General features: G+C 44.5%; 1 protein-coding gene across 1 annotated transcript in view; it reads right to left on the bottom strand.

The window, feature by feature from the left end:
* Nucleotides 1-2,337: 2,337 nt before the first annotated feature.
* The window catches only part of LOC144827843 (GTPase IMAP family member 9-like), an 87,579-nt gene continuing 73,117 nt past the window's right edge, over nucleotides 2,338-16,799 (bottom strand). The window contains exon 3 of the mRNA XM_078686008.1: nucleotides 2,338-3,035. Coding sequence (XP_078542134.1) covers nucleotides 2,338-3,035 — 698 coding nt within the window. The remainder of the gene's footprint in view (nucleotides 3,036-16,799) is intronic.

The raw sequence follows: 16,799 nt of genomic DNA, 5'->3' as shown, positions 1-16,799 counted from the left end.
GAAATTGATATCGTCACTTGTAAATTTGGATTTAAAACATACTCCTAAATATAACAACATATGTAACTCAAACGTGGATTTTTAGAAATAGAAATTGGTGAAGATTATAACAGGCTGGCTCTGGTCGCTTGGTTCCTGTTTTTTTTTTTTTAAACATAAAAATGTACCATGTTGGAATCGAGGCTTATTATGAAACAAGTTATTAGGATGTTGCACTGCTTGGAGAACATAGATTGGTGAGTTTCCCCATTACTAACAAATGTTCGAAAACATTATGTGCCTGCCCATGTGACGCATCACCCTATTCTGTTATTTGTATTTGCACCCAAAAAAAAGATTTTTAAAACCAGTTTTAAAAAAGATGGTGCTGAGACAATGTTGTATAGCTTTTTTACTGATGCAAAGTTTAGATGAACTGACAATTTTAGCTGTTGCCTCTTTTTTGAAAAATGTTATGAACTATAGAACATTTTTACGAAAGTAGCTGATGTATGACTATTTTTAATTATCATGACATCATTTCCTTGTAAAAATGTGTTTTTAGGATGAATGTCTAATATACTGCTTTTATGATTTAAAAACGAAATCACCTGACATCTTGGTAAGATAGGCTGGATGAAGCAAGCAGAACACTGCCTGATATTAAAGCACTGCTTATTCCTAGATGTATCTTATGCACCAGCATCCCATATATGGAATCATAAATGTGTTTGTGGTTTCTTGTAAATCGCTTCTCAATCCATTGTAAGGTACCAAACAGGTTTACAATATACAAGTATGAAGTAAATGACCTTGGGTAAAGTGGAGCATTTAGACCATATAATAGAGCAAGAATACATGAAAACACAGTAAAAACCGATGTGCAATGTAGAACAGTACATTGGGAGATTGCATAGTGTGGGACGTGACAACATGAATGTAGAGTGAGTTACTGCAGAACGTGAGTTCATCTCTATGGGGCAGATCTACAAGACTCTTGCAACACTTTCACGCCGCCGTTGTGTCACCATTGTGACCCAGTGGCATCGTAAATAATGCACCACATTGCGACACAGTAACAATGTGACGCATCTAGGGAGATGCGCCACGTTGTAAAGCCCTGCGCTACATTATACCCGTATCAGGTATAATGTAAGCAGATGAGCGTTCGCACGCAAGATAGTATTTCAAAAGTGACGCAGTGAAATCTACATGATTTCATGAATCATTTACAATGCTGCTGCGTCAAAACTTTATGTCTGCTTGAAGGAGGCGTAACGAGTGATGCAGCACAGCAAGTACAGGTCTCCCCTGAGCAGTGCTGGAGTTGCGTCCCACTTGCGAAACAACTCCAACACTGCCTAACCTTTATGCCGACAGATGCGTCACGCATGTGTCAATCCTTGCGACACGGTGTGGCGCATTGTAAATACGCTGCATCCATGGTAACGCAAGGGTTTTTTTTTGCATGACGCAAATTAACTAGCGCATCTCTGCTGATATGCAGAAATACACCAGTTCTTGTAAATCTGTCCCTATGTCTCTATGTCTTACGTGGATGCACTAAACAGCTCACAACAGAACAGAGTTAATGGATCACTGTGGAGTGTGCGAAGTACTGGTGATCTGAGATACTCAGGATTCTAAAGAATGGTGATGGATTAAACCCAGATCTGTTGACTGGGTGTGAGTGTTTGATTGGTTCAGATGCTCTGTCCATCACCACCCCCTTTTGTACCACTTTGTTCACCATAAGTTGGCAGGGTATGCTCAGACGTGAGTCCCTTGCTCACTTTGCCACTGGATTCAAGCAAGCCGGGCTGAAGACGGCTGAAATGCCAGAAACCGGTCCTCAGAAGCTTGTTTCCGGTCCAGGGAAGGCATGGCTTGGCAGTTCGGGCTGGGCTGTTCCCATGAGTCACAGGGTCAGACTGATTTGCATATGGCCATGTCTGAACTGGTGTGGCAGAGTGGGCTAAAGAACGGTGATGGATTAAACCCAGATCTGTTGACTGGGTGTGAGTGTTTGATTGGTTCAGATGCTCCGTTCATCACCACCCCCTTTGGTACCTGTTTGTGTGAGAGCGCAGGAGAGGAGAGAAGAGGCTAAATTTAGTGAACTTGGCCCTGCACTGGTTTCACCCTCCAGGCCAACAATTCTGTAAAATATTTAAAGATAGAAAGGTTGTCAAAGAGATCATAATCGAAAGAAAGAATAACAGAGTGAGTTAGAGTATTTCCACAAGCTATCTAATGTAACATATGTTAGGATAAGTGGGTCTGTTGCTGTAAAGTGGTTCCTGGGCTCGGTTGTGGGTTGCTTGGGACTACTTTAAATGAAGTAACGTTTGATCACTTCTAATTACCCGGGGTAGATTTACCCTCGATTCCAGCCACTGTCCAAGAGTCCTTGAATCCCCTGACCCCCTTCTGCAGCTGCCTGACCTTCAACCAGGCTTTAATACCAGCCCCATTCCCTGCCAGCATTTTGTCTATCACCTCAATGAGCTCCTGCACCTGCCGCTCCCTATCTGCTCCCGTCGCTCGGTTGTTGAAGGCACAGACCCTCCGCCCACACCTATTGACCAGCTCTCTAAGCTTCTGCTCGGATTTACGTACAAAGTTTAGAATAGTTTCACCCTCCAGGTCGTCTTTCCGTGTAAAGACGATCACCGTGAACTTTAGCGCCTCCTCCCCAAAAAGGCGCTGGATCCTCTGCACGGACTCCCGCTCCTCCAAGGTGAACCGTCCGGCCTGGAGCACAAGGAGGATGACATGTGCACCCGAGGAGGAGGGCTCTGTGCACCGCTCCTTCTTTGCGACCACCTCCTCGTCAGGTCCTTTGGAGGGAAGGATTCCTGGAGTGTCCACCACTACCAGGCGCCTTCCCCTCCACTCCACCTCCCCCCTCTGACACTCCATGGTCACAGGCACTGCCGAGCCTTTGGACACAAACTCTCTCCTCCCCAGGATGCTGTTCCCAGTGGCGCTTTTCCCGGCTCCAGAGGTCCCGACAAGTGTTATACTCAGCTCATCTGTTCCTCTGCACTGCTCACCTGTGGAAGGAACATTCACAGGTGAGTGCAAACACAGGTGAAGAAAGAGATAGCCATAACTGACAGTACAAAGCATAATCACATTTCCCCTCCTTGTGCTCCCTCCACTGGAGGGGGAAAAGGTCAGAAAGTGTAGCTAATGGGGGATCCTCCTTGCAGTTGTGGGATAAATAGGCAATGTTTGGGACTTTCACGCCATTTGCTGATCTTGAACTAAAATTGCTGTTGAAACCCCCTCCCTGATGCACATCAGTCACCTCGAAGACCCCCTCCTCAGTTATGAGACCAACTGTGTCTAACACCTCACACTCACCCAGTAAATCTCCATGTCCCCACCTAATATGTAAAGCCCTCCTGGCTAGATGCATTTTATTCTTGTTTGATCTCGGCTGTGGATGACAGTTTCATAATGTTCCACTGTGTAACGTCTTTATTATTACTGTGATGCGCTACCCAATGGTTGCGCCCACGTTTTATACATAAAGATATTAGAAACAGTAATGATTTATGTTTGTGGCAGCTGTTTTTATTTGTTGTGGTACCTCTACACTGGATCACACAGAATCACGAAAGGGATTTGCTGTCTGCCTGCTCCCTGCTGTGCTCTGCTCTGGCAAGAGAGAGGGTGAAGGACTTTCTGGGGGCGTGTAGATATTCAAACAGCATCACGGAAACCATGCAAATGATGACAAGATTGCATGGATGGCACTTAAACCACTTGCCAGGGGTGGTGGGCGTAATTTTGCATTCATGGAGGGTGCTACTTATAGGGGTTATGAGCGATGGAATATGCACAAGAATACGTTATAACGTTATAACGTATTCTTGTGAATATTCCATGAATGCAAAATTACGTCTTAGGGTGGTGTAGACAAGGAGGCTTGAATAATAATTAGTATGTCCACTTGTCAGTTTCTATTTTTATTAAGGACTGGTGCCTCACAACCAATTCACTAAGAGGCATTCTTTAGTTGTGTATGTAATAATCTTTTTGTGATGTTTGCCATATAATCAATTCATTTATGTTTCACTTTGTAAAATTGTATATAGATGTCACTTATTGTGTTTTCTTTGATGACAAAAAAAAAATAATAATAATTGTCTAAAAAATTCTATATAAAGTATGAATTTGTCTAACTAAAGTTGTCCGACCTAGTAATTCATTAAACTAGGCGGGGTAGCAGTTCAAATAGAACCTGTCGGGCCAATTGTTTTTGTTTATTAGATTATAGAGGACCAGGCAGTGACAGGACCCGAGCCTCCCTTTGCTCTCGCATCTTAGTCATTTGGCATGCTTACATGAGCCAGGAATGCCCCTTGCATTTATGCTTACTATGTAACCCTAAGCATATATAAAGGCCCAGTTTTCTGTACTCCTTAGACTGCCTCATTCAGTTGCTAAGGCTTCTGTGTGACGTAGTCTGACTCATTTGAGGTTAATAAAGATGCTCTTTTATATTTCAGCGTCTGTGCCAATTTCTTCCTTGTTGGTTTAAAAGGACCAAGTATCAGTGGGAACCCTGTTTCAGATTTCAATGTTCTTTAAATGGCGCTCCAACGTGGACCTCATCAGAGAAGTGGCTATCTGAGGGAGTGATCTTCTCAGGAGACAGAAATCTACTGTGGGGGACAGGACAGGACTCTACTAAGGAGGTACTTTGTGCTCGGAGATTCTGGGGATTCTCTGTCTCTGTAGCCCGGTATATTTCTGGTCTTCCTGATTTTGATCCTCCACATGATGTCACCCCTGACTGAGAACCTTTTTGGCGTGAGTATTAAAAAAAAAAGACCGTTAGGTCATTCAAAACTTGGCAGTTAGAATTTGGACAACCATTTGTTTGGTAAGAGTCGTTCTGCAGCTCTTACTGTTGGTTGTGATGCCTTGGATTGGTAAGGTAGTTTAGTAACGCTTACAGTGGCTTTGGAATTTTGAAATTTGTGTTGGCCAACTTTGGATTTGTAATGGTTAGATATGCGAATTGCAATTTGTGTAGGCAGGTAATGAGGAGATTTTTCTCTGTCTGATTTTGTTTGAAGGGTGCAACGTACGAAGAGTACTTTAAGCACTACTTTGGGTATAAAAATTGCATATTCTGCAATATTTTTGCATGCCTGTTTCAAGCACACATCGAAGAATGTGTTGCTTTTTGGAGGTACCATAGTGAGATGTGAATTAAATGAGCCGGCTCCCTTGAGGGAATAGCTAGATAGGTTTAGGTATAAAAACATATTGCTTCCTTGGTGATTCTGTATCCCCAGGGAATTAAAATATGGATCCTTTTTCTGTGCAATTTTATGAATGGAGATCTGCAGAGCGATTTTTTGGTGTTCTGCCAGCCAAAGCTAGTGAATTGAGAGTATTTTGGCTTCTTGGAGATAAAACTGTTTATTGGGCAGTGTTTTTGCAGTCTTTTGGAATACTATTGAGAAGCGCTTCTTGTAAATATGACTTACAACTAGTATTTACAGATGGTTTGGTTTAAGTACAGTCTGTGGGCTGTCCTTTGTTTCAGTCTTAAGTGTTGATCTGTGGGTTAAATGTGTGTTTAAATGTCTATGTGGTTAGTTGTTTCACATTAGTGATACTTCTGTAAGTAAATAGCGATTGCGCTGTTTATGAAATAATGGCTATTATGCGCGCTGTATTATGTGTCCTGAGTGTTTGACCCCTTCTGTATATGTCTAAAATGAGCTCAATGCGTGTGTGTTTTTTCTTGGTGTCTTCAGTCTGTTATGCAAAATGTCATTTAATTAATATTAAATAAAAATTAAATAAAAATCCAGAAATGAACCAAATGATATGCTAAATAAATTATATGTTACTATTTAAATTATAGCGTAAGCAATTATGCACATGTACAAACTGCCAATGCTTAAAAGATAAAATTAAAATTCACATTCAATAAGAATAAAAAAGGTCTCAAAAACGAAATTGTGTGTTTTGCAATAAATAAACTTACAGCATTGTTCTTAGATACATTGTATTAGATATTAACAGGCAAACACATCATCTAAATACATTGGATGTTGCTGAACTGCACACACATTTTCGATCTAGAAATGTCTCAGTTTTAAATACACTGTCCCCAAGCTTACATTTCAACACTAAGAAAAGCTTTACAAAGGCTGTGTTTTTACTGCCGCTAAGCAAACAAACAGCTGTTATTTTTGTAGGCCACAGAGAGACAGGAATGTTCACTCAGCCAGGATTTTGTCCGTTAAACACAGGTAAAATCCTACATGTCAGACTGCAGTTTTAAAAAAAGTTACAAAAATTAGGTTTATTACTCCAGATACCAGGAAAACATTTTCAATTGAGGATTTCCTTTTCTTAAAGCTTTTTATAAGCATATTCTTGGTTCTGATGCTAAAAAAATAATTGTCCTTTTAAAAAGTGGCACAAAAATCTGTCAAGTTTCAAGTTAGGCTTCTGTGCTTAGGCTTGTGAATGAATGCATCTAAATATAATAGGCAAGGGATGCAGCTTGATTTTCCTATGTGGAATTGGCAAAATGATTGGTTTTATTTAAAAAAACATATATATATTAATTATGAAATTTGTTTAGAAAAATAAGTGCTTTTAAATGTGTTTTTTAATATTTATAAAGCTTAATACTCATACTGTGACCTCCTAGCATTAAAATTAAATTTAAGTTGTGTTGTACCGCATAATGAGGATATTTGTATATGGAATTTCACTCTGCACAGACGTAAAATAACTAATTTTTATGAAGGTATATATGATTATTTTCTCCTGGGCTATGTAATGAACATTCTGATAATGAATATTATGCAAATAAATTATAGGACATTTTCCTTGAAACTGGACTAAGATTCTTGAGTTGCGAGTTGTGCAGCTCCACCGTGGAAACAACAAGAACCTGCTGGTGGGGCTCAAACGGGCACAGGGAGAAGACTCCCCTCTGGCTTGGTTATACAGCGGCTTCAATTTTCCCAAGGACTTCTTCTTTTTGTCAATAATGTATCCCTTTAGTTGTCCGATTTTTAAGGAGAAGCAGCCCTTTGCAGCTCTTCATCCTAATTCCTATGTCCCTATATGGTCCTCCTGGTCCCAGATATGATGGATGTTCTAGCCCTCATAAAAGGAAAATGGAAAAGTCAATTGGAAAATGTTTGTATTAGATAAGTGATGTTAGCTATTCTTAAATTTAAAATGAATAGTCACTGAAATGTATAAGAGCCCTGATGATTGTAGGATTTGCTTTAGCTTAGGACTAAAAAAATTATAATTCTGTTTGTGATAGTGGTCATTACTTTCTCCTGCTATCTGTAGGTAAATTATGACCCAATGCTCTGTTCTCTTTGTATTCCTGCTTATAGCGTACATATACCTGCTTAATGAAATGTTTAGAATGGAAAATGCCCATCTAGCAATGAATTAGGAAATTGATAAAAATATGAAAATTAATGTGTAAATATTTTCTATGTTCCCACTGGATCATAGGAATGTCTTCAGCTAATGCTAAAAAGGTTGTCTGTCGTAAATTGACGGCAAAGGGTTAGCATTTAGCTGAAGCCATCCTGTATTTAGAAGTTATCTTATCCGCTTTGTGAAAGCCATTTTGTATTTCTGGCAGACATTTTGTTTGCCATGTGCTCTGTCCAACCTTTCTGTTAATTGCTCTTGAAGTCTGCCTAGAGACAAATTAAATTTAGCATCTTCCACCTTCGCACATGCCCAGAAGGGCCTAGCTAGTAGAATGAACCTGCTTCTCTAGTATAACTGTCAGGCTATTTTTGCTGCTGTATGGAGAAGTAACTCTCCTCCCACTTTGTTGAGCAAGTAGATCTTGTATGCCCAACTTAGTCATTTTGCATGCTTACATGAGCAAGGACTGCCCCTTGCATTTATGCTTACTATGTAACCCTAAGCATATATAAAGCCCCGGTTGTCTCTACTACTCAGACTGCCTCATTCAGTTGCTAAGGCTTCTGTGTGACGTAGTCTGACTCATTTGAGGTTAATAAAGATGCTCTTTTATATTTCAGCTTCTGTGCCAATTTATTCTTTGTTGGTTTAAAAGGACCAAGTATCAGTGGGACCCCTGTTTCAGGTTTCAATGTTCTTCAAGCACCACTCACAAAGTCTTGCTTTGGTCTTGTTGCGACTGAAATGGCCTTCATGTCCCAAAATGATCAATTTGCCTTTTAAACCTCTTGCAGCCACCACACGCTTCTCTCTAAAGATCTTTCCATCCAAAATGCTCAACTCATCTTTTACGCTGAAGAAATTCTCCAAAGTGGGAGACAGTATCTTCCTCTCCAGCCAACCTTTCACAATGAAGTCCTTTTGCACATCAAAATCAGGGTCACTTGAATAAGAATCGGCCCACTCCTTGTCTTCTAATGCAGACTCACAAATCCAATTCACTGTTACTCAATTTACATTATCAACATTAAGCTGAATTGGCAACCTGGACATGCAAGCAGCCTTACAATTCTTTAAACCAGAGATAAGTTCAACCACAAAATTACAGTTGGACAATCCATCCACTCATCTGGAGATTCTAGGGGAAAGATTATCCATCTCTCTACAAGTGAAAATCCTGGAGAGTGTTTTATGATCAGAACTCACAGTAAAAGGTATCCACAACAAAAAAGAAATTAAAATGAAGTACCGCCCAAAATACAGCTAGTGCTTCCCATTCAAGAGTAACACTTTTCCACTTCTCTCAAAGCATGAGAGGCAAACGCATCTACTGTTCACTCTTCATTGTCAATTTGAGCAAGTACAGCGGCTAACCCACAGATGCCAGCATCTGTGGTTAAGATTGTTCTCTTGTTTACATCAATATGACACAAGGTGGGTAATCTTGCAATGCAATCCTTCACACAAATAACATGCCACTTCACATTCGTTGGCCCATACACACTAAGATCCTTTTTTAACAGAGATCTCAAAGGCTGAGAAATTAAGGCAAAAATCTGAATGAATATGGAGCAAAACTCAACCAAACCAAGGAATATCGTACCTGATCTTTGTTAACAGGCTTAGGAGCTTCCATTATACTCCTAGCCAATTCCATTTTAGGACTAATCCCTTCACTGGAAAATGTCTGACCTAAACAAGTCACAGATGTGACTCTGAACTTGCATTTCTCTCTTTTGATTACCAAACCTGCATTCTGCAATCTGTCCAACACTTTCCACAAAATTCCATCATGTTCCTCAAATCTTTACCATACACCAGTATGTTGTCTTGAAAAAACAACACTTTTTCCAAACCTGGCAAAACCTGTTTCATCACTCAGTGGAAACATGCCACAGCAGAGGCAAGTCCAAAAGGCATTCTAATAAACTGGACTGCACCTATAGGTGTTACAAAAGAAGTTAAGTGTTTAGGCTCCGGATGTAGCCTAACTTGGAGTTAAGCAGAGGACAAGTCCATTATACTAAACATTCTAGCATCGTTTATGAGGGCCAAGGTATCTGTGATATTCGTTACAGGTTGTCTTTCAACCAACCAAATAAACTTATTCAAACCTCTTAAATTTAAACACAAACACATCTCTTTTCCACCATCCTTGGGTGTCAAAACCACTGGAGCCAACCACTCTCATTGTTCAGCAAAAAAACAATGGAATTAGGCCAAGTTCTCTGTACAGGGGTGAATGTATGACATTGTTCTGCATTCTGTCCATCAACTGTTGTTTTTGCATTTGTCACCTTGAGTGGGACGGGTATGCTCAGATGTGAGTCCCGTGCTCTCCACGCCACTGGAGTCAAGCTATCCTGGCTGAAGACGGCTGATAGCCAGAAACCGGTCTTAGGATGCTTGATTCCGGTACAGGGAAGACATGGCTTGGCAGATCGAGCTGGACTATTCTCATGAAGCAAAGGGTCAAGTCTGATTTGCATATGGCCATGTCTGAAATGGGTGGTGGGCCATGTCTGAAATGGGTGGTGTGGTGAGCAAAAGAAACTATGGATTTAGGCCCAGTTCTCTGTACTGGGGTGAATGTATGACATTGTGGTGCATTCTGTCCATCAACTGTTGTTTTTGCATTTGTCACCCCGAGTGGGACGGTTATGCTCAGATGAGAGTCCCGTTCTCTCCACCCCACTGGAGTCAAGCTGTCCTGGCTGAAGACGGCTGATAGCCAGAAACCGGTCCTAGGATACTTGTTTCCAGGCCAGGGAAGACATGGCTTGGCAGCTCGGGCTGGACTGTTCCCATGAGGCACAGGGTCAATGCTGATTTGCATATGGCCATGTCTGAACTGGGGTGGTGTGGTGAGCCAAAAAACTATGGATTTAGGCCCAGATTTATGTACTGGGGTGAATGTATGACGTTGTTCTGCATTCTGTCCATCAACTGTTGTTTTTGCATTTGTCACCCCGAGTGGGACGGGTATGCTCAGACGTGAGTACCGTGCTCTCCACGCCACTGTAGTCAAGCTATCCTGGCTGAAGGCGGCTTATAGCCAGAAACCGGTCCTAGGATGCTTGCTTCTGGTCCAGGGAAGAGATGGCTTGGCAGTTCGTGCTGGACTGTTCCCATGAGGCACAGGGTCAAGTCTGATTTGCATATGGCCATGTCTGAACTGGGGAGGTGTGGTGAGCAAAAAAACGATGGATTTAGGCCAAGATCTCTATACTGGGGTGAATGTACGACATTGTTCTGCATTCTGTCCATCAACTGTTGTTTTTGCATTTGACGCCATGAGTGGGACGGGTATGCTCAGACGTGAGTCCAGTGCTCTCCACGCCACTGGAGTCAAGCTATCCTGGCTGAAGACGGCTCATAGCCAGAAAACGGTCCTTGGTTGCTTCATTCCACTCCAGGGAAGACATAGCTTGACATATCAGACTGGACTGTTGCCATGAGGCACAGGGTCAATCTGATTTGCATATGGCCATGTCTGAATTGGGGTGGTGTGGTGAGCAAAAAAACAATGGATTTAGGCCCAGATCTCTGTACTGGGGTGAATGTATGACATTGTGCTGCATTCTGTCCATCAACTGGTGTTTTTGCATTTGTCACCCCGAGTGGGGCGGTTATGCTCAGATGAGAGTCCCGTTCTCTCCACCCCACTGGAGTCAAGCTATGCTGGCTGAAGACGGCTGATAGCCCGAAACCGGTCCTAGGATGCTTGTTTCCGGTCCAGGGAAGACATGGCTTGGCAGCTCGGGCTGGACTGTTCCAATGAGGCACAGGGTCAATGCTGATTTGCATATGGCCATGTCTGAACTGGGGTGGTGTGGTGAGCCAAAAAACAATGGATTTAGGCCCAGATCTATGTACTGGGGTGAATGTATGACGTTGTTCTGCATTCTGTCCATCAACTGTTGTTTTTGCATTTGTCACCCCGAGTGGGACGGGTATGCTCAGACGTGAGTCCCGTGCTCTCCACGCCACTGTAGACAAGCTATCCTGGCTGGAGACGGCTGATAGCCAGAAACCGGACGTAGGATGCTTGCTTCCGGTCCAGGGAACAGGAGGCTTGGCAGTTCGGGCTGGACTGTTCCCATGAGGCACAGGGTCAAGTCTTATTTGCATATGGCCATGTCTGAACTGGGGAGGTGTGGTGAGCAAAAAAACGATGGATTTAGGCCCAGATCTCTGTACTGGGGTGAATGTATGACATTGTTCTGCATCCTGTCCATCAACTGTTGTTTTTGCATTTGTCACCATGAGTGGGACGGGTATGCTCAGACGTGAGTCCCGTGCTCTCCACGCCACTGGAGTGAAGCTATCCTGGCTGAAGACGGGTGATAGCCAGAAACTGGTCCTAGGATTCTTGATTCCGGTCCAGGGAAGATTTGGCTTGGCAGTTCGAGCTGAACTGCTTCCAAGAGGCACAGGGTTAAGTCTAATTTGCACATGGCCATGTCTGAACTGGAGTGGTGTGGTGAGCAAAAAAACTATGGATTTATGCACAGATCTCTGTACTGGTACGAATGTAGGACATTGTTCTGCATTCTGTCCATGAACTGCTGTTTATGCATTTGTCACCCCGAGTGGGACCGGTATGCTCAGACGTTAGTTCCGTGCTCTCCTCGCCACTGGAGTCAAGCTATCCTGGCTGAAGACGGCTGATAGCCAGAAACCAATCCTAGGATGGTTGATTCCGGTCCAGGGAAGACATCGCTTGGCAGTTCGGGCTGGACTGTTTCAGGCACAGGGTCAAGTCTTATTTGCATATTTCCATGTCTGAACTGGGGTGGTGTGGTGAGCAAAAAAAAAATGGAATTAGGCCCAGATCTATGTACTGGGGTGAATGTATGACGTTGTTCTTCATTCTGTCCATCAACTGTTGTTTTTGCATTTGTCACCATGAGTGGGACGGGTATGCTCAGACGTGAGTCCTGTGCTCTCCACACCACTGGAGTCAAGCTATCCTGGCTGAAGACGGCTGATAGCCAGAAACCAGTCCGAGGATGCTTGATTCCGGTCCAGGGAAGACATCGCTTGGCAGTTTGGGCTGGACTGTTTCGATGAGGCACAGGGTCAAGTCTGATTTGCATATGGCCATGTCTGAACTGGGGTGGTGTGGTGAGCAAAAACACAATGGAATTAGGCAAAGATATATGTACTGGGGTGAATGTATGACGTTTTCTTCATTCTGTCCATCAACTGTTGTTTTTGCATTTGTCACCATTAGTGGGAGGGGTATGCTCAGACGTGAGTCCTGTGCTCTCCACGCCACTGGAGTCAAGCTATCCTGGCTAAAGACGGCTGATAGCCAGAAACCGGTCCTAGGATGCTTGATTCCGCTCCAAGGAAGTCATGGCTTTGCAGTTCGGGCTGGACTGTTCCCATGAGGCACAGGGTCAAGTCTGATTTGCATATGGCCATGTCTGAACTGGGGTGGTGTGGTGAGCAAAAAAAGCGATGGATTTAGGCCCAGATCTCTGTACTGGGGTGAATGTATGACACTGTGCTGCATTCTGTCCATCAACTGTTGTTTTTGCATTTGTCACCCCGAGTGGGACGGTTATGTTCAAACGAGAGTCCCGTTCTCTCCACCCCACTGAAGTCAAGCTATCCTGGCTGAAGACGGCTGATAGCGAGAAACCGGTCCTAGGATGCTTGTTTCCGGTCCAGGGAAGACATGGCTTGGCAGCTCGGGCTGGACTGTTCCCATGAGGCACAGGGTCAATGCTGATTTGTATATGGCCAAATCTGAACTGGGGTGGTGTGGTGAGCCAAAAAACAATGGATTTAGGCCCAGATTTATGTACTGGGGTGAATGTATGATGTTGTTCCGCATTCTGTCCATCAACTGTTGTTTTTGCATTTGTCACCCTGAGTGGGACGGGTATGCTCAGACGTGAGTCCCGTGCTCTCCACGCCACTGGAGTCAAGCTATCCTGGCTGAAGACGGCTGATAGCCAGAAACCAGTCCTAGGATGTTTGATTCCGGTCCAGGGAAGACATCGCTTGGCAGTTCGGGCTGGACTGTTTCGATGAGGCACAGCGTCAAGTCCTTTTTTGCATATAGCCATGTCTGAACTGGGGTGGTGTGGTGAGCAAAAAAACGATGGATTTAGGCCCAGATCTCTGTACTGGGGTGAATGTCTGACATTGTTCTGCATTCTGTCCATCAACTGTTGTTTTTGCATTTGTCACCATGAGTGGGACGGGTATGCTCAAACGTGAGTCACGTGCTCTCCACGCCACTGGAGTGAAGCTATCCTGGCTGAAGACGGGTGATAGCCAGAAACTGGTCCTAGGATTCTTGATTCAGGTCCAGGGAAGATTTGGCTTGGCAGTTCGGGCTGGACTGCTCCCAAGAGGCACAGGATCAAGTCTAATTTGCACATGGTCATGTCTGAACTGGAGTGGTGTGGTGAGCAAAAAAACTATGGATTTATGCACAGATCTCTGTACTGGTACGAATGTAGGACATTGTTCTGCATTCTGTCCATGAACTGCTGTTTATGCATTTGTCACCCCGAGTGGGACGGGTATGCTCAGACGTTAGTTCCGTGCTCTCCTCGCCACTGGAGTCAAGCTATCCTGGCTGAAGACGGCTGATAGCCAGAAACCAGTCCTAGGATGTTTGATTCCGGTCCAGGGAAGACATCGCTTGGCAGTTCGGGCTGGACTGTTTCGATGAGGCACAGCGTCAAGTCCTTTTTTGCATATAGCCATGTCTGAACTGGGGTGGTGTGGTGAGCAAAAAAACGATGGATTTAGGCCCAGATCTCTGTACTGGGGTGAATGTCTGACATTGTTCTGCATTCTGTCCATCAACTGTTGTTTTTGCATTTGTCACCATGAGTGGGACGGGTATGCTCAAACGTGAGTCACGTGCTCTCCACGCCACTGGAGTGAAGCTATCCTGGCTGAAGACGGGTGATAGCCAGAAACTGGTCCTAGGATTCTTGATTCAGGTCCAGGGAAGATTTGGCTTGGCAGTTCGGGCTGGACTGCTCCCAAGAGGCACAGGATCAAGTCTAATTTGCACATGATCATGTCTGAACTGGAGTGGTGTGGTGAGCAAAAAAACAATGGATTTAGGCACAGATCTCTGTACTGGTACGAATGTAGGACATTGTTCTGCATTCTGTCCATGAACTGCTGTTTATGCATTTGTCACCCCGAGTGGGACGGGTATGCTCAGACGTGAGTCCCGTGCTCTCCACGCCACTGGAGTCAAGCTATCCTGGCTGAAGACGGCTGATAGCCAGAAACCAGTCCTAGGATGCTTGATTTCGGTCCAGGGAAGACATCGTTTGGCAGTTCGGCTGGACTGTTTCATTGAGGCACAGGGTCAAGTCTGATTTGCTTATGGCAATGTCTGAACTGGGGTGGTGTGGTAAGCAAAAAAACAATGGAATTAGGCCCAGATCTATGTACTGGGGTGAATGTATGACGTTGTTCTTCATTCTGTCCATCAACTGTTGTTTTTGCATTTGTCACAATGAGTGGGACGGGTATGCTCAGACATGAGTCCTGTGCTCTCCACGCCACTGGAGTCAAGCTATCCTGGCTAAAGACAGCTGATAGCCAGAAACCGGTCCTAGGATGCTTGATTCCGCTCCAAGGAAGACATGGCTTAGCAGTTCGGGCTCGACTGTTCCCATGAGGCATAGGGTCAAGTCTGATTTGCGTATGGCCATGTCTGAACTGGGGTGGTGTGGTGTGAAAAAAAAGATGATGGATTTAGGCCCAGATCTGTGTACTGGGGTGAATGTATGACATTGTTCTGCATTTTGTCCATCAACTGTTGTTTTTGCATTTGTCACCCCGAGTGGGACGGGTATGTTCAGACGCGAGTCACGTGCTCTCCACGCCACTTGAGTGAAGCTATCCTGGCTGAAGACGGATGATAGCCAGAAACCGGTTCTAGGATTCTTGATTCCGATCCAGGGAAGATTTGGCTTGGCAGTTCGGGCTGGACTGCCCCCAAGAGGCACAGGGTCAAGTCTAATTTGCACATGGCCATGTCTGAACTGGAATGGTGTGGTGAGCAAAAAAACAATGGATTTAGGCCCAGATCTCTGTACTGGTATGAATGTAGAATATTGTTCTGCATTCTGTCCATGAACTGCTGTTTATGCATTTGTCACCTCGAGTGGGACGGGTATGCTCAGACCTGAGTCCCATGCTCTCCACACCACTGGAGTCAAGCTATCTTGGCTGAAGATGGCTGATAGCCAGAAACTAGTCCTAGTATGCTTGATTATGGTCCAGGGAAGACATGGCTTGGCAGTCTGGGCTGGACTGTTCCAATGAGGCACAGGGTCAAGTCTCATTTGGATATGGCCATGTATGAACTGGGGTGGTGTGGTGAGCAAAAAAACGATGGATTTATGCCCAGATCTCTGTACTGGGGTGAATGTATGACATTGTGCTGCATTTTGTCCATCAACTATTGTTTTTGCATTTGTCACCCCGAGTGGGACGGTTATGCTCAGACGAGAGTCCCGTTCTCTCCACCCCACTGGAGTCGAGCTATCCTTGCTGAAGACGGCTGATAGCCAGAAACCGGTCCTAGGATGCTTGATTCCGGTCCAGGGAATACATGGCTTGGCAGCTCGGGCTGGACTGTTCCCATGAGGCACAGGGTCAAGGCTGATTTGCATATGGCCATGTCTGAATTGTGGTGGAGTGGTGAGCAAAAAACAATGGATTTAGGCCCAGATCTATGTACTGGGGTGAATGTATGACGTTGTTCTGCATTCTGTCCATCAACTGTTGTTTTTGCATTTGTCACCCCGAGTGGGACGGGTATGCTCAGACGTGAGTCCCGTGCTCTCCACGCCACTGTAGACAAGCTATCCTGGCTGGAGACGGCTGATAGCCAGAAACCGGACGTAGGATGCTTGCTTCCGGTCCAGGGAACAGGAGGCTTGGCAGTTCGGGCTGGACTGTTCCCATGAGGCACAGGGTCAAGTCTTATTTGCATATGGCCATGTCTGAACTGGGGAGGTGTGGTGAGCAAAAAAACGATGGATTTAGGCCCAGATCTCTGTACTGGGGTGAATGTATGACATTGTTCTGCATCCTGTCCATCAACTGTTGTTTTTGCATTTGTCACCATGAGTGGGACGGGTATGCTCAGACGTGAGTCCCGTGCTCTCCACGCCACTGGAGTGAAGCTATCCTGGCTGAAGACAGGTGATAGCCAGAAACTGGTCCTAGGATTCTTGATTCCGGTCCAGGGAAGATTTGGCTTGGCAGTTCGAGCTGAACTGCTTCCAAGAGGCACAGGGTTAAGTCTAATTTGCACATGGCCATGTCTGAACTGGAGTGGTGTGGTGAGCAAAAAAACTATGGATTTATGCACAGAT

Source organism: Lissotriton helveticus, chromosome 4_1 (assembly GCF_964261635.1).
Source record: "Lissotriton helveticus chromosome 4_1, aLisHel1.1, whole genome shotgun sequence".
NCBI lineage: Eukaryota > Metazoa > Chordata > Amphibia > Caudata > Salamandridae > Lissotriton > Lissotriton helveticus.
Note: the sequence above shows the minus strand (reverse complement) of the source record. Positions and strands in the feature narration are given on the sequence as shown.